This window comes from Ochotona curzoniae, unplaced genomic scaffold (genome assembly GCF_017591425.1).
Source record: "Ochotona curzoniae isolate NIBS_2020 unplaced genomic scaffold, NIBS_Ocur_1.0 scaffold_3208, whole genome shotgun sequence".
Lineage (NCBI taxonomy): Eukaryota > Metazoa > Chordata > Mammalia > Lagomorpha > Ochotonidae > Ochotona > Ochotona curzoniae.
This window is the reverse complement of record NW_024467106.1, coordinates 41179480-41196357: the sequence shown is the minus strand read 5'-3', so window position 1 is coordinate 41196357 and position 16878 is coordinate 41179480. Positions and strand designations below refer to the sequence as shown.

Below are 16878 nucleotides of genomic sequence, written 5' to 3'. Positions count from 1 at the left end.
TTGCTACCTATGAGCTTCCAGTAACTGTGATGCTAGGACACTGTCACCTCATGTAGCCATGGAGAAAGGACGTTTGCTTCCAAATGTCTAGCCAGTCAACGTCAGGAGGATAGCTCTGCTCCGACTTTGCATTCCTCACATTGCCCCAGTTTAGCTTCTGAGCAAAATTCTCTTTGGTTCACCTTTTGCGCCTCCCCTTGTGAATCTGATTTAGTGATGATCTACCTGATTATTTTATGCTTCTTTCCCTACACCAATGAAATACAGAGAGTAGGAAATGTCTTCTTGACACTCAGGTCTGTGCGCGTAGGTCAACACATAACCCTAGGTGTGCGGATCCCCAAGTTAGTCTGGGCTGGAATCTCCCAGCTGCGTGTGTGCAGCTGGGGCAAGTCGGGCCAGCCAGGCTTGAGGTTTGGGATCTCGCTTCATCCCCCACCGCCATGCTGTGGGCAGATCTTGAGCTCCTCTGGGCTAGAAATTGGAGGAAACGGAGCATTTCCTCCAGCCACGGCCACCACGCTGTGGGCAGATGTCGAGCACGTTTTGTCTCTTTCCCGGCATGTTGTCAACTTTCAGTACAAGCACAACTGTGCTTGTTTCAGTCATCTCAATTTCTGCACAGAAAATCCACAAACTGTCACTTGCACTGTTGGCGACCAGATATGCACATTTAACAGGCTGAATGCAGAAGAAAATACATGTTTTCACCCTTCGCTCAATTTGGGATAGAAAAACCAGTGTTTGGATTTTGCTTCTGTCTGTAGGAAACACTTCCTTTGGCTTAACAACATCATGTAAAGGAACGTAGAATGTAGCACCACTTACAGGCAAATATGTTTCATAGATTTTAATATAATTGAAAGTGAATATCTGCTACAAAACAGTTAAACACGATCCACGTGACCACAAAGAATAATGATATAAATTAATAAAATATAAAGATACAAATATGAATGCAGATCGCATGAAATAAATAGATAAATAGATGTCTGACTAAACAGACAATACATCAGATCAGAGCCCTAAGAACTGAGCGGTTTCAACATATTTCCTGAAAGGACCGGCACAGTATTTGGCGAATTCACTCAGGAGGTTCAACAACTCGGGAAGTATTGAAAGACGCATGAGCAAGTAGTGCACTCATGATGACTGCGGGTCTCCATCCTTGCTTCTTAGGCTTTCTTGTAATTGGATTGTTGAAGCCAAGGCTCTCCGGAGTTGCATTCTGACAAGCTCCCAGGCACAGTCACTGTGTTTCTTCTCTTCCAGGTAGACATGGATTCCATGGAAGTATCTCTTGAGGGCCAGTGTTGGGCTCTCAGTCGTCAGGACAGAGTCTTGCCGTGCCCTCCCCTGCACCACCGAGCAGGTGTTCAGGTCTGGCAGCTGCTTGCGAAGTGTGGTGCGCAGTTGTGCCAGGACGGTCTTGTTCCAGGCAGCAGAGGCCTGCTGGGTGTGGAAGAGGTTGGAGATCTGCCGCAGTATCTCGTGGGGGACAGACATGTCCTGGGTGTTCTGGAAGTGGCTTGCATTCAGCACCTCCCGGGGGAATCGGAAGTCTCTTCTGTCCCTCAGACACAGAGCAGGTGAGATTGTCCTCATCTGGCCCAGCAGCCGCCAGGTCATCTTGCTGAGCTGGACAGAGTTCTCAGGCAGCTGACAGCCCAGAGACCCAACAGGGCCATAGCTGCACAGCAGCAGGGCTGTCAGCAGAGGGAGCAGGTGGGCCATGGGGCGATGAGGATGGTGCTGGCCTGGCTGAGCTGGAGTCTGGCTGAGCCTAGGAACCTGGGTTCTCTGCAGACCTTCAGACTGGGCTCGCCTTTAATATACCAAGGGCAGATTCTCTTTTTCTGGACAGTTCTCATCTGTGCTGCTACTTCTCTTTTTTGTTTTCATTTGTATATTCTACACGTGGACTGATAAAATGACATCAGGCTCATCCACGACTTATTGCATCACAAGTTTCACTTTCTAGTAAATTTCAGACTTTCCAATCCCAAGAGTGGCTGATCAATTAAGTGAGATACTCTTACTTTGAACCTCAGAGATTCATTATGGGCGCACAAAAATTGTCCACGTGTCAGAATATTGTTTTTCTGGATTGATTTCCTTTTGTTGGGAAGTCAGATATCGAGAGAGGAGGGGAGAGAAAGAGGAAGATGTTGTGTGTGCGTCTTCACTGCCCAAGTGGTGCAGTGGCTGGAGCTGAGCTGATCGGAAGGCAGGAGCCAGGATCTTCCTCCAGGTTGCCCACGCAGGTGCAGGATCTCAAGAATCTGGGCCGTCATCGGCAGCTTTCTCAGGCCACAGGCAGGGAGCTGGAATGGAAGTGTGGCGGGCAGTCCATGAACACATGGCCATGTAGGGGTCTCAGTGCGTGCAAGGGGAGGACTTGAGCCACTGGGCTCTGGTGCCGGATCTTCTGTGTCTTCATATTTACATAAAAGCTGCTCTTCATACAAAGACCAATTTTTAACCTCTAACTTAGGATGCATTTTCTCCTTTCTGAGGAGTGGCACGGCTCTTCCATTCTTCCTTCTGCTTGTCTTTGTTTCTGCTGTGTCCGAGAGCGTGAAGGAGAGGGAGCTGCTCCTCACTGTCAGACTACATCAGCCCGCAGCAAAAGGGTTGGATTTTGGATGACACGGCAGGAGCACGGTGGTGGGCTAGACTGCTCTGAAGTGCTTCCCAAAGTGGTTTGGAGAGTTCTGAGAGATTGCCAGCTTTGCTGCAGCAGGGTTGAGGCAATAGACAAGGTCTGTTGTCCCAACAAGTCCACCTTGGTGCCTGCACACACACAGACACTTGCTGCACAGTTTGGTGGGAGAGGTGTGCAACTTGTTGTCTTTTCATCCTCTGATGAGGCAGTGGGTGTCTCCTGAAGAGGCAGTGGGTGTCTTCTGCTGGTCTAGATGAGCTGAAGTCATGGAGCCTTGCCCCCTGCACAAACTCCCCTCCGCGCCGTGTGCATCTGATCATGTTGTGCACTGTGCAGGCGTCAGCAACTCAGGTATCCAAGCTCTGACACATGCCCTTGGAGGTGGGTCCATGTATCTTGTGCTTGTGCGTGTGGCTGGCGTCTTGAGTGTGGTGATCTCTTTGGAGAGTGCCCCAAGAAGCTTTGCCTGGGGCACCTTCAGACTTGACCCTTGTGCACACCAGTGCGCTCAGGGTGGGATTCACTCTGTTACCTGCACCAGCCAACACGCATGCCGGTGGATGCAGTGCCTGGTCAGTTCTCCTTGCAGTCCGGTCTCATGTGAACTTAGGGGAGCTGTGTTGTACCCAAGGGAAGTGCACCACTGGCCCGATCTTCATGTGCACCACTGTGTGCTGTTTCTTGTCTGGGTGACCCCGATACCCAATCAGGCCTTCGCACAGCCAAGGTTTTGTCCCGTGCTGGCATGTGTTGTGGCATAGCTCAGCCCATCCTGCATCCCATCCAGCCTCGGGCACACTCATGGATACTTTGGCTTAGCTCAGCACGACCTCTCCCTGACCCTGCCCTCACATATACTGCAGGCCTACCTCTAGCCCTGGCTCTCTAGTCCGGGCTGGTAACACAAGGAACAATCAGACACAATATGCCACACCCGAGTTGTACTTGCTACCTATGAGCTTCCAGTAACTGTGATGCTAGGACACTGTCACCTCATGTAGCCATGGAGAAAGGACGTTTGCTTCCAAATGTCTAGCCAGTCAACGTCAGGAGGATAGCTCTGCTCCGACTTTGCATTCCTCACATTGCCCCAGTTTAGCTTCTGAGCAAAATTCTCTTTGGTTCACCTTTTGCGCCTCCCCTTGTGAATCTGATTTAGTGATGATCTACCTGATTATTTTATGCTTCTTTCCCTACACCAATGAAATACAGAGAGTAGGAAATGTCTTCTTGACACTCAGGTCTGTGCGCGTAGGTCAACACATAACCCTAGGTGTGCGGATCCCCAAGTTAGTCTGGGCTGGAATCTCCCAGCTGCGTGTGTGCAGCTGGGGCAAGTCGGGCCAGCCAGGCTTGAGGTTTGGGATCTCGCTTCATCCCCCACCGCCATGCTGTGGGCAGATCTTGAGCTCCTCTGGGCTAGAAATTGGAGGAAACGGAGCATTTCCTCCAGCCACGGCCACCACGCTGTGGGCAGATGTCGAGCACGTTTTGTCTCTTTCCCGGCATGTTGTCAACTTTCAGTACAAGCACAACTGTGCTTGTTTCAGTCATCTCAATTTCTGCACAGAAAATCCACAAACTGTCACTTGCACTGTTGGCGACCAGATATGCACATTTAACAGGCTGAATGCAGAAGAAAATACATGTTTTCACCCTTCGCTCAATTTGGGATAGAAAAACCAGTGTTTGGATTTTGCTTCTGTCTGTAGGAAACACTTCCTTTGGCTTAACAACATCATGTAAAGGAACGTAGAATGTAGCACCACTTACAGGCAAATATGTTTCATAGATTTTAATATAATTGAAAGTGAATATCTGCTACAAAACAGTTAAACACGATCCACGTGACCACAAAGAATAATGATATAAATTAATAAAATATAAAGATACAAATATGAATGCAGATCGCATGAAATAAATAGATAAATAGATGTCTGACTAAACAGACAATACATCAGATCAGAGCCCTAAGAACTGAGCGGTTTCAACATATTTCCTGAAAGGACCGGCACAGTATTTGGCGAATTCACTCAGGAGGTTCAACAACTCGGGAAGTATTGAAAGACGCATGAGCAAGTAGTGCACTCATGATGACTGCGGGTCTCCATCCTTGCTTCTTAGGCTTTCTTGTAATTGGATTGTTGAAGCCAAGGCTCTCCGGAGTTGCATTCTGACAAGCTCCCAGGCACAGTCACTGTGTTTCTTCTCTTCCAGGTAGACATGGATTCCATGGAAGTATCTCTTGAGGGCCAGTGTTGGGCTCTCAGTCGTCAGGACAGAGTCTTGCCGTGCCCTCCCCTGCACCACCGAGCAGGTGTTCAGGTCTGGCAGCTGCTTGCGAAGTGTGGTGCGCAGTTGTGCCAGGACGGTCTTGTTCCAGGCAGCAGAGGCCTGCTGGGTGTGGAAGAGGTTGGAGATCTGCCGCAGTATCTCGTGGGGGACAGACATGTCCTGGGTGTTCTGGAAGTGGCTTGCATTCAGCACCTCCCGGGGGAATCGGAAGTCTCTTCTGTCCCTCAGACACAGAGCAGGTGAGATTGTCCTCATCTGGCCCAGCAGCCGCCAGGTCATCTTGCTGAGCTGGACAGAGTTCTCAGGCAGCTGACAGCCCAGAGACCCAACAGGGCCATAGCTGCACAGCAGCAGGGCTGTCAGCAGAGGGAGCAGGTGGGCCATGGGGCGATGAGGATGGTGCTGGCCTGGCTGAGCTGGAGTCTGGCTGAGCCTAGGAACCTGGGTTCTCTGCAGACCTTCAGACTGGGCTCGCCTTTAATATACCAAGGGCAGATTCTCTTTTTCTGGACAGTTCTCATCTGTGCTGCTACTTCTCTTTTTTGTTTTCATTTGTATATTCTACACGTGGACTGATAAAATGACATCAGGCTCATCCACGACTTATTGCATCACAAGTTTCACTTTCTAGTAAATTTCAGACTTTCCAATCCCAAGAGTGGCTGATCAATTAAGTGAGATACTCTTACTTTGAACCTCAGAGATTCATTATGGGTGCACAAAAATTGTCCACGTGTCAGAATATTGTTTTTCTGGATTGATTTCCTTTTGTTGGGAAGTCAGATATCGAGAGAGGAGGGGAGAGAAAGAGGAAGATGTTGTGTGTGCGTCTTCACTGCCCAAGTGGTGCAGTGGCTGGAGCTGAGCTGATCGGAAGGCAGGAGCCAGGATCTTCCTCCAGGTTGCCCACGCAGGTGCAGGATCTCAAGAATCTGGGCCGTCATCGGCAGCTTTCTCAGGCCACAGGCAGGGAGCTGGAATGGAAGTGTGGCGGGCAGTCCATGAACACATGGCCATGTAGGGGTCTCAGTGCGTGCAAGGGGAGGACTTGAGCCACTGGGCTCTGGTGCCGGATCTTCTGTGTCTTCATATTTACATAAAAGCTGCTCTTCATACAAAGACCAATTTTTAACCTCTAACTTAGGATGCATTTTCTCCTTTCTGAGGAGTGGCACGGCTCTTCCATTCTTCCTTCTGCTTGTCTTTGTTTCTGCTGTGTCCGAGAGCGTGAAGGAGAGGGAGCTGCTCCTCACTGTCAGACTACATCAGCCCGCAGCGAAAGGGTTGGATTTTGGATGACACGGCAGGAGCACGGTGGTGGGCTAGACTGCTCTGAAGTGCTTCCCAAAGTGGTTTGGAGAGTTCTGAGAGATTGCCAGCTTTGCTGCAGCAGGGTTGAGGCAATAGACAAGGTCTGTTGTCCCAACAAGTCCACCTTGGTGCCTGCACACACACAGACACTTGCTGCACAGTTTGGTGGGAGAGGTGTGCAACTTGTTGTCTTTTCATCCTCTGATGAGGCAGTGGGTGTCTCCTGAAGAGGCAGTGGGTGTCTTCTGCTGGTCTAGATGAGCTGAAGTCATGGAGCCTTGCCCCCTGCACAAACTCCCCTCCGCGCCGTGTGCATCTGATCATGTTGTGCACTGTGCAGGCGTCAGCAACTCAGGTATCCAAGCTCTGACACATGCCCTTGGAGGTGGGTCCATGTATCTTGTGCTTGTGCGTGTGGCTGGCGTCTTGAGTGTGGTGATCTCTTTGGAGAGTGCCCCAAGAAGCTTTGCCTGGGGCACCTTCAGACTTGACCCTTGTGCACACCAGTGCGCTCAGGGTGGGATTCACTCTGTTACCTGCACCAGCCAACACGCATGCCGGTGGATGCAGTGCCTGGTCAGTTCTCCTTGCAGTCCGGTCTCATGTGAACTTAGGGGAGCTGTGTTGTACCCAAGGGAAGTGCACCACTGGCCCGATCTTCATGTGCACCACTGTGTGCTGTTTCTTGTCTGGGTGACCCCGATACCCAATCAGGCCTTCGCACAGCCAAGGTTTTGTCCCGTGCTGGCATGTGTTGTGGCATAGCTCAGCCCATCCTGCATCCCATCCAGCCTCGGGCACACTCATGGATACTTTGGCTTAGCTCAGCACGACCTCTCCCTGACCCTGCCCTCACATATACTGCAGGCCTACCTCTAGCCCTGGCTCTCTAGTCCGGGCTGGTAACACAAGGAACAATCAGACACAATATGCCACACCCGAGTTGTACTTGCTACCTATGAGCTTCCAGTAACTGTGATGCTAGGACACTGTCACCTCATGTAGCCATGGAGAAAGGACGTTTGCTTCCAAATGTCTAGCCAGTCAACGTCAGGAGGATAGCTCTGCTCCGACTTTGCATTCCTCACATTGCCCCAGTTTAGCTTCTGAGCAAAATTCTCTTTGGTTCACCTTTTGCGCCTCCCCTTGTGAATCTGATTTAGTGATGATCTACCTGATTATTTTATGCTTCTTTCCCTACACCAATGAAATACAGAGAGTAGGAAATGTCTTCTTGACACTCAGGTCTGTGCGCGTAGGTCAACACATAACCCTAGGTGTGCGGATCCCCAAGTTAGTCTGGGCTGGAATCTCCCAGCTGCGTGTGTGCAGCTGGGGCAAGTCGGGCCAGCCAGGCTTGAGGTTTGGGATCTCGCTTCATCCCCCACCGCCATGCTGTGGGCAGATCTTGAGCTCCTCTGGGCTAGAAATTGGAGGAAACGGAGCATTTCCTCCAGCCACGGCCACCACGCTGTGGGCAGATGTCGAGCACGTTTTGTCTCTTTCCCGGCATGTTGTCAACTTTCAGTACAAGCACAACTGTGCTTGTTTCAGTCATCTCAATTTCTGCACAGAAAATCCACAAACTGTCACTTGCACTGTTGGCGACCAGATATGCACATTTAACAGGCTGAATGCAGAAGAAAATACATGTTTTCACCCTTCGCTCAATTTGGGATAGAAAAACCAGTGTTTGGATTTTGCTTCTGTCTGTAGGAAACACTTCCTTTGGCTTAACAACATCATGTAAAGGAACGTAGAATGTAGCACCACTTACAGGCAAATATGTTTCATAGATTTTAATATAATTGAAAGTGAATATCTGCTACAAAACAGTTAAACACGATCCACGTGACCACAAAGAATAATGATATAAATTAATAAAATATAAAGATACAAATATGAATGCAGATCGCATGAAATAAATAGATAAATAGATGTCTGACTAAACAGACAATACATCAGATCAGAGCCCTAAGAACTGAGCGGTTTCAACATATTTCCTGAAAGGACCGGCACAGTATTTGGCGAATTCACTCAGGAGGTTCAACAACTCGGGAAGTATTGAAAGACGCATGAGCAAGTAGTGCACTCATGATGACTGCGGGTCTCCATCCTTGCTTCTTAGGCTTTCTTGTAATTGGATTGTTGAAGCCAAGGCTCTCCGGAGTTGCATTCTGACAAGCTCCCAGGCACAGTCACTGTGTTTCTTCTCTTCCAGGTAGACATGGATTCCATGGAAGTATCTCTTGAGGGCCAGTGTTGGGCTCTCAGTCGTCAGGACAGAGTCTTGCCGTGCCCTCCCCTGCACCACCGAGCAGGTGTTCAGGTCTGGCAGCTGCTTGCGAAGTGTGGTGCGCAGTTGTGCCAGGACGGTCTTGTTCCAGGCAGCAGAGGCCTGCTGGGTGTGGAAGAGGTTGGAGATCTGCCGCAGTATCTCGTGGGGGACAGACATGTCCTGGGTGTTCTGGAAGTGGCTTGCATTCAGCACCTCCCGGGGGAATCGGAAGTCTCTTCTGTCCCTCAGACACAGAGCAGGTGAGATTGTCCTCATCTGGCCCAGCAGCCGCCAGGTCATCTTGCTGAGCTGGACAGAGTTCTCAGGCAGCTGACAGCCCAGAGACCCAACAGGGCCATAGCTGCACAGCAGCAGGGCTGTCAGCAGAGGGAGCAGGTGGGCCATGGGGCGATGAGGATGGTGCTGGCCTGGCTGAGCTGGAGTCTGGCTGAGCCTAGGAACCTGGGTTCTCTGCAGACCTTCAGACTGGGCTCGCCTTTAATATACCAAGGGCAGATTCTCTTTTTCTGGACAGTTCTCATCTGTGCTGCTACTTCTCTTTTTTGTTTTCATTTGTATATTCTACACGTGGACTGATAAAATGACATCAGGCTCATCCACGACTTATTGCATCACAAGTTTCACTTTCTAGTAAATTTCAGACTTTCCAATCCCAAGAGTGGCTGATCAATTAAGTGAGATACTCTTACTTTGAACCTCAGAGATTCATTATGGGTGCACAAAAATTGTCCACGTGTCAGAATATTGTTTTTCTGGATTGATTTCCTTTTGTTGGGAAGTCAGATATCGAGAGAGGAGGGGAGAGAAAGAGGAAGATGTTGTGTGTGCGTCTTCACTGCCCAAGTGGTGCAGTGGCTGGAGCTGAGCTGATCGGAAGGCAGGAGCCAGGATCTTCCTCCAAGTTGCCCACGCAGGTGCAGGATCTCAAGAATCTGGGCCGTCATCGGCAGCTTTCTCAGGCCACAGGCAGGGAGCTGGAATGGAAGTGTGGCGGGCAGTCCATGAACACATGGCCATGTAGGGGTCTCAGTGCGTGCAAGGGGAGGACTTGAGCCACTGGGCTCTGGTGCCGGATCTTCTGTGTCTTCATATTTACATAAAAGCTGCTCTTCATACAAAGACCAATTTTTAACCTCTAACTTAGGATGCATTTTCTCCTTTCTGAGGAGTGGCACGGCTCTTCCATTCTTCCTTCTGCTTGTCTTTGTTTCTGCTGTGTCCGAGAGCGTGAAGGAGAGGGAGCTGCTCCTCACTGTCAGACTACATCAGCCCGCAGCAAAAGGGTTGGATTTTGGATGACACGGCAGGAGCACGGTGGTGGGCTAGACTGCTCTGAAGTGCTTCCCAAAGTGGTTTGGAGAGTTCTGAGAGATTGCCAGCTTTGCTGCAGCAGGGTTGAGGCAATAGACAAGGTCTGTTGTCCCAACAAGTCCACCTTGGTGCCTGCACACACACAGACACTTGCTGCACAGTTTGGTGGGAGAGGTGTGCAACTTGTTGTCTTTTCATCCTCTGATGAGGCAGTGGGTGTCTCCTGAAGAGGCAGTGGGTGTCTTCTGCTGGTCTAGATGAGCTGAAGTCATGGAGCCTTGCCCCCTGCACAAACTCCCCTCCGCGCCGTGTGCATCTGATCATGTTGTGCACTGTGCAGGCGTCAGCAACTCAGGTATCCAAGCTCTGACACATGCCCTTGGAGGTGGGTCCATGTATCTTGTGCTTGTGCGTGTGGCTGGCGTCTTGAGTGTGGTGATCTCTTTGGAGAGTGCCCCAAGAAGCTTTGCCTGGGGCACCTTCAGACTTGACCCTTGTGCACACCAGTGCGCTCAGGGTGGGATTCACTCTGTTACCTGCACCAGCCAACACGCATGCCGGTGGATGCAGTGCCTGGTCAGTTCTCCTTGCAGTCCGGTCTCATGTGAACTTAGGGGAGCTGTGTTGTACCCAAGGGAAGTGCACCACTGGCCCGATCTTCATGTGCACCACTGTGTGCTGTTTCTTGTCTGGGTGACCCCGATACCCAATCAGGCCTTCGCACAGCCAAGGTTTTGTCCCGTGCTGGCATGTGTTGTGGCATAGCTCAGCCCATCCTGCATCCCATCCAGCCTCGGGCACACTCATGGATACTTTGGCTTAGCTCAGCACGACCTCTCCCTGACCCTGCCCTCACATATACTGCAGGCCTACCTCTAGCCCTGGCTCTCTAGTCCGGGCTGGTAACACAAGGAACAATCAGACACAATATGCCACACCCGAGTTGTACTTGCTACCTATGAGCTTCCAGTAACTGTGATGCTAGGACACTGTCACCTCATGTAGCCATGGAGAAAGGACGTTTGCTTCCAAATGTCTAGCCAGTCAACGTCAGGAGGATAGCTCTGCTCCGACTTTGCATTCCTCACATTGCCCCAGTTTAGCTTCTGAGCAAAATTCTCTTTGGTTCACCTTTTGCGCCTCCCCTTGTGAATCTGATTTAGTGATGATCTACCTGATTATTTTATGCTTCTTTCCCTACACCAATGAAATACAGAGAGTAGGAAATGTCTTCTTGACACTCAGGTCTGTGCGCGTAGGTCAACACATAACCCTAGGTGTGCGGATCCCCAAGTTAGTCTGGGCTGGAATCTCCCAGCTGCGTGTGTGCAGCTGGGGCAAGTCGGGCCAGCCAGGCTTGAGGTTTGGGATCTCGCTTCATCCCCCACCGCCATGCTGTGGGCAGATCTTGAGCTCCTCTGGGCTAGAAATTGGAGGAAACGGAGCATTTCCTCCAGCCACGGCCACCACGCTGTGGGCAGATGTCGAGCACGTTTTGTCTCTTTCCCGGCATGTTGTCAACTTTCAGTACAAGCACAACTGTGCTTGTTTCAGTCATCTCAATTTCTGCACAGAAAATCCACAAACTGTCACTTGCACTGTTGGCGACCAGATATGCACATTTAACAGGCTGAATGCAGAAGAAAATACATGTTTTCACCCTTCGCTCAATTTGGGATAGAAAAACCAGTGTTTGGATTTTGCTTCTGTCTGTAGGAAACACTTCCTTTGGCTTAACAACATCATGTAAAGGAACGTAGAATGTAGCACCACTTACAGGCAAATATGTTTCATAGATTTTAATATAATTGAAAGTGAATATCTGCTACAAAACAGTTAAACACGATCCACGTGACCACAAAGAATAATGATATAAATTAATAAAATATAAAGATACAAATATGAATGCAGATCGCATGAAATAAATAGATAAATAGATGTCTGACTAAACAGACAATACATCAGATCAGAGCCCTAAGAACTGAGCGGTTTCAACATATTTCCTGAAAGGACCGGCACAGTATTTGGCGAATTCACTCAGGAGGTTCAACAACTCGGGAAGTATTGAAAGACGCATGAGCAAGTAGTGCACTCATGATGACTGCGGGTCTCCATCCTTGCTTCTTAGGCTTTCTTGTAATTGGATTGTTGAAGCCAAGGCTCTCCGGAGTTGCATTCTGACAAGCTCCCAGGCACAGTCACTGTGTTTCTTCTCTTCCAGGTAGACATGGATTCCATGGAAGTATCTCTTGAGGGCCAGTGTTGGGCTCTCAGTCGTCAGGACAGAGTCTTGCCGTGCCCTCCCCTGCACCACCGAGCAGGTGTTCAGGTCTGGCAGCTGCTTGCGAAGTGTGGTGCGCAGTTGTGCCAGGACGGTCTTGTTCCAGGCAGCAGAGGCCTGCTGGGTGTGGAAGAGGTTGGAGATCTGCCGCAGTATCTCGTGGGGGACAGACATGTCCTGGGTGTTCTGGAAGTGGCTTGCATTCAGCACCTCCCGGGGGAATCGGAAGTCTCTTCTGTCCCTCAGACACAGAGCAGGTGAGATTGTCCTCATCTGGCCCAGCAGCCGCCAGGTCATCTTGCTGAGCTGGACAGAGTTCTCAGGCAGCTGACAGCCCAGAGACCCAACAGGGCCATAGCTGCACAGCAGCAGGGCTGTCAGCAGAGGGAGCAGGTGGGCCATGGGGCGATGAGGATGGTGCTGGCCTGGCTGAGCTGGAGTCTGGCTGAGCCTAGGAACCTGGGTTCTCTGCAGACCTTCAGACTGGGCTCGCCTTTAATATACCAAGGGCAGATTCTCTTTTTCTGGACAGTTCTCATCTGTGCTGCTACTTCTCTTTTTTGTTTTCATTTGTATATTCTACACGTGGACTGATAAAATGACATCAGGCTCATCCACGACTTATTGCATCACAAGTTTCACTTTCTAGTAAATTTCAGACTTTCCAATCCCAAGAGTGGCTGATCAATTAAGTGAGATACTCTTACTTTGAACCTCAGAGATTCATTATGGGTGCACAAAAATTGTCCACGTGTCAGAATATTGTTTTTCTGGATTGATTTCCTTTTGTTGGGAAGTCAGATATCGAGAGAGGAGGGGAGAGAAAGAGGAAGATGTTGTGTGTGCGTCTTCACTGCCCAAGTGGTGCAGTGGCTGGAGCTGAGCTGATCGGAAGGCAGGAGCCAGGATCTTCCTCCAAGTTGCCCACGCAGGTGCAGGATCTCAAGAATCTGGGCCGTCATCGGCAGCTTTCTCAGGCCACAGGCAGGGAGCTGGAATGGAAGTGTGGCGGGCAGTCCATGAACACATGGCCATGTAGGGGTCTCAGTGCGTGCAAGGGGAGGACTTGAGCCACTGGGCTCTGGTGCCGGATCTTCTGTGTCTTCATATTTACATAAAAGCTGCTCTTCATACAAAGACCAATTTTTAACCTCTAACTTAGGATGCATTTTCTCCTTTCTGAGGAGTGGCACGGCTCTTCCATTCTTCCTTCTGCTTGTCTTTGTTTCTGCTGTGTCCGAGAGCGTGAAGGAGAGGGAGCTGCTCCTCACTGTCAGACTACATCAGCCCGCAGCAAAAGGGTTGGATTTTGGATGACACGGCAGGAGCACGGTGGTGGGCTAGACTGCTCTGAAGTGCTTCCCAAAGTGGTTTGGAGAGTTCTGAGAGATTGCCAGCTTTGCTGCAGCAGGGTTGAGGCAATAGACAAGGTCTGTTGTCCCAACAAGTCCACCTTGGTGCCTGCACACACACAGACACTTGCTGCACAGTTTGGTGGGAGAGGTGTGCAACTTGTTGTCTTTTCATCCTCTGATGAGGCAGTGGGTGTCTCCTGAAGAGGCAGTGGGTGTCTTCTGCTGGTCTAGATGAGCTGAAGTCATGGAGCCTTGCCCCCTGCACAAACTCCCCTCCGCGCCGTGTGCATCTGATCATGTTGTGCACTGTGCAGGCGTCAGCAACTCAGGTATCCAAGCTCTGACACATGCCCTTGGAGGTGGGTCCATGTATCTTGTGCTTGTGCGTGTGGCTGGCGTCTTGAGTGTGGTGATCTCTTTGGAGAGTGCCCCAAGAAGCTTTGCCTGGGGCACCTTCAGACTTGACCCTTGTGCACACCAGTGCGCTCAGGGTGGGATTCACTCTGTTACCTGCACCAGCCAACACGCATGCCGGTGGATGCAGTGCCTGGTCAGTTCTCCTTGCAGTCCGGTCTCATGTGAACTTAGGGGAGCTGTGTTGTACCCAAGGGAAGTGCACCACTGGCCCGATCTTCATGTGCACCACTGTGTGCTGTTTCTTGTCTGGGTGACCCCGATACCCAATCAGGCCTTCGCACAGCCAAGGTTTTGTCCCGTGCTGGCATGTGTTGTGGCATAGCTCAGCCCATCCTGCATCCCATCCAGCCTCGGGCACACTCATGGATACTTTGGCTTACCTCAGTAGCAATGCTCACAAACCTTAGCTAACATGTATTACAGGCCTTCCAGTGGACCTGGGTCTCCTGTTCACTACTCGGAGCTACAGACAGAGGGCAATGTCTACAGTTGTCCTATGAGACCTACTCCCAGCCTTCCATCTTTTGCCTGATATGTTACTACCTTTTCCAGTTCTCATAACCTTACCTGACCTGTCCTGCCCCTTTCTATACCAAGCCCTATGGGAGGTGACAGAACATACCTCCCTTTCCAGATCACCAAGCCCACATTTCAGCTCTCAGAGTCACCAATGATGCAGCAGGACAACAGGGGAGTTCCTGAGATCTCAAATATGCTGTTGGGTGCTCCTGCCCTGCAACACATCAGAGCATTCGCTGCCTAGCCCAAATGTCCTTCGCATGTTCTGTGTCTCAGCAATGGGTGGCCAAGGCTGGTTTTATCTGCTGGGTGACTTGGGTGAAGCCCGGCCTTTTGCCTATCACCACCAATGCTAATGTTAACTGGCAGGTGTTACTATCCAAATTGGTCTGGCCTCTTTGAAACCTGAAACATGCTTCTTCAGTGCATTGGCCCAAGCCATCTTATCCCTGCATAGCCCACACATATGCCAATGGGTGCTGTATTCCTGCTATGCTTGGACTGCCCCCAGCCCTCACTCTCATGTTAACCAGTGGGAGCTGTAGCTTAGCAAGGCAGGCATCAAAGATCCCCTACCAGGCCCCTTCTCAGCACTGGATCTTGTACATGCTGTCAGATGCTTCAGCTCAGTCTGTCATGACTCACTACCATTCTATGCATAGACTGTTTATGCCCAGCCTGATTTGATGTGGTCCACACCTGGTCCTGCTGCTTGTATGTGCCAGCTGTTGTTACAGCCTGGCCCATCCCACCCTGACTCAGTGCTTGCTAAAACACTTGCCAAGCAGTGCTACAACCTTACCTGGCTTGGCCTGCTGCCAACCTTGGCACTTTTGTTTTCATCCAGCCAGGCATCTCCACTAGTCCCATCTTTTGAAGCACTCAAAAGTCTAGTGCCTTCACCAAGCCAAACATTACTTCTGATTAAGCCACTGTGACTTAGCTTTCTCAATGAACAGTGAAGAGCAATGACCTGATCATCGCTCAACTCAGCAATCCCACACATCCAGATCCCCTTCCCTTGGCTATTCTCTTTTCCTATCAATTCACTTCACCCTCACCTGTCCCAACTTCTTTGTTTTTTCTTTCTTTCTTTTTTTTTAAGTCTTTGGGTCATCCTCTACTGCTGGATGAAAAATGGGTTATCCGGGATTTGAACTGAGATCCCGATGCATGCAAGGCGAACACTTTAGCCACTAAGCTATGGTGCCAGGCCCCATCTGTGAGCAGTTGTGAGGGGAGAAGGGAGGAGTCACATGAGCGCCTAAGAGGAAGCTGAAAGTCAATCTTAATCCCTGGGTCAATAATTATCTTTTTAAAAATTTTTTTAATTTTTCTTGCAAAGTCAGGTATCCAGAGAGAAGGAGAGACAGAGAGGAAGATCTCTGTCTGTTGATTCACTCTCGAAATGTCAGCAATGACCAGTGCTGCATGGACCCGAAACTTGGAGCCAGTAATTTCCTCCAGGTCTCCCATGCAGGTGCAGGGTCCCAAAGCATTGCGCTGTCCTCAACTGCTTTCTCAGGCCACAAGTAAGGAGCTAGATGGGAAATGGAGCTGCCAGGATTAGAGCCGGCACCCATATGGTATCTTTGTGTGTTCAAAGTGAGGACTTTAGCTTCTAGGGCACTGGGCTGGGTCCCACTAATATTCTTAACACAGCTGCTGTTAGTTCTCTTTGAACTTTCTACCTGTTTAAACTTTCTTCCAGGCAGTAACAATAACTGGCTTGAGAAACCTATAATTACAATGGAGGGAATTGGATGACCCAAAGCATTGTTCTATAGCCCAGATAAGAATAATGGTGATATTGAAAGATTTTTGCATGACAATTGGGTATGTACTATAAAATTTTTGAAGATTAATTCAATCCTCTCCATAACTGTGCTTAGATCATACTGTTTATATGCAGGCTTGGTGTGGAATTAACCACTAAGCCATGATGCCAGATAAAAGAGCAGTTGTTGTTTTTTTTCCCAAAATAGCAACTTCAAACGGCTAATAGACCTAGGAATAAATTCTGAGCATGTAGATATTAGAGAAATGCAAATAAAAACCACACTGAGGTCACACCTAATTCCAGTGCGATTGGCCCATAGTTGGAAATTGACTAACAACACAAGATGGTGAGGATGTGAGGATAAAGTTCCTCTCCTCTACTATTGTTGGGTGTCTAGGGTAGTGCTGAACAATCTGAGGCCAGGATCCAGGAGCCTCTTCTGTGTTTCCACGTGGTTGCAGAGTTGAGGAATTGAACCCTTCTCCACTGCATTCTTAGGCTACAAGGAGGGAGCTGGATGGGAACTGAGGCACCTGGGACTAGACTGGGGCCACTATGGAATCCCGGTCCTCCCAAGAACAGGATTAGACAATTGAGCTATTGTTTGGGGTCTGATGAAATTTTCTGAAGAAAAATTCCTGCAAC

General features: G+C 49.8%; 4 protein-coding genes across 4 annotated transcripts; all 4 read right to left on the bottom strand.

Annotated features, from left to right (window-relative positions):
• Window positions 1–1143: 1143 nt before the first annotated feature.
• Window positions 1144–1734, bottom strand: LOC121145104 (interferon omega-1-like). The gene has a single exon (XM_040963846.1). The coding sequence runs from the start codon at window positions 1732–1734 to the stop codon at window positions 1144–1146; it is 591 nt and encodes a 196-aa protein (XP_040819780.1).
• A 3019-nt stretch (window positions 1735–4753) lies between these two features.
• LOC121145113 (interferon omega-1-like) lies at window positions 4754–5344 on the bottom strand. The gene has a single exon (XM_040963856.1). It carries the CDS (start codon window positions 5342–5344, stop codon window positions 4754–4756), a length of 591 nt encoding a protein of 196 aa, XP_040819790.1.
• Window positions 5345–8363: 3019 nt separating this feature from the next.
• Window positions 8364–8954, bottom strand: LOC121145115 (interferon omega-1-like). The gene has a single exon (XM_040963858.1). The coding sequence runs from the start codon at window positions 8952–8954 to the stop codon at window positions 8364–8366; it is 591 nt and encodes a 196-aa protein (XP_040819792.1).
• Window positions 8955–11973: 3019 nt separating this feature from the next.
• On the bottom strand, window positions 11974–12564 carry LOC121145106 (interferon omega-1-like). The gene has a single exon (XM_040963848.1). The coding sequence runs from the start codon at window positions 12562–12564 to the stop codon at window positions 11974–11976; it is 591 nt and encodes a 196-aa protein (XP_040819782.1).
• Between the last annotated feature and the right edge of the window lie 4314 nt (window positions 12565–16878).

Bases quoted from the DNA above. Each gene is read 5' to 3' on its own strand.
- LOC121145106 (XM_040963848.1), bottom strand. From the start codon at position 12,564: ATGGCCCACCTGCTCCCTCTGCTGACAGCCCTGCTGCTGTGCAGCTAT.
- LOC121145104 (XM_040963846.1), bottom strand. From the start codon at position 1,734: ATGGCCCACCTGCTCCCTCTGCTGACAGCCCTGCTGCTGTGCAGCTAT.
- LOC121145115 (XM_040963858.1), bottom strand. From the start codon at position 8,954: ATGGCCCACCTGCTCCCTCTGCTGACAGCCCTGCTGCTGTGCAGCTAT.
- LOC121145113 (XM_040963856.1), bottom strand. From the start codon at position 5,344: ATGGCCCACCTGCTCCCTCTGCTGACAGCCCTGCTGCTGTGCAGCTAT.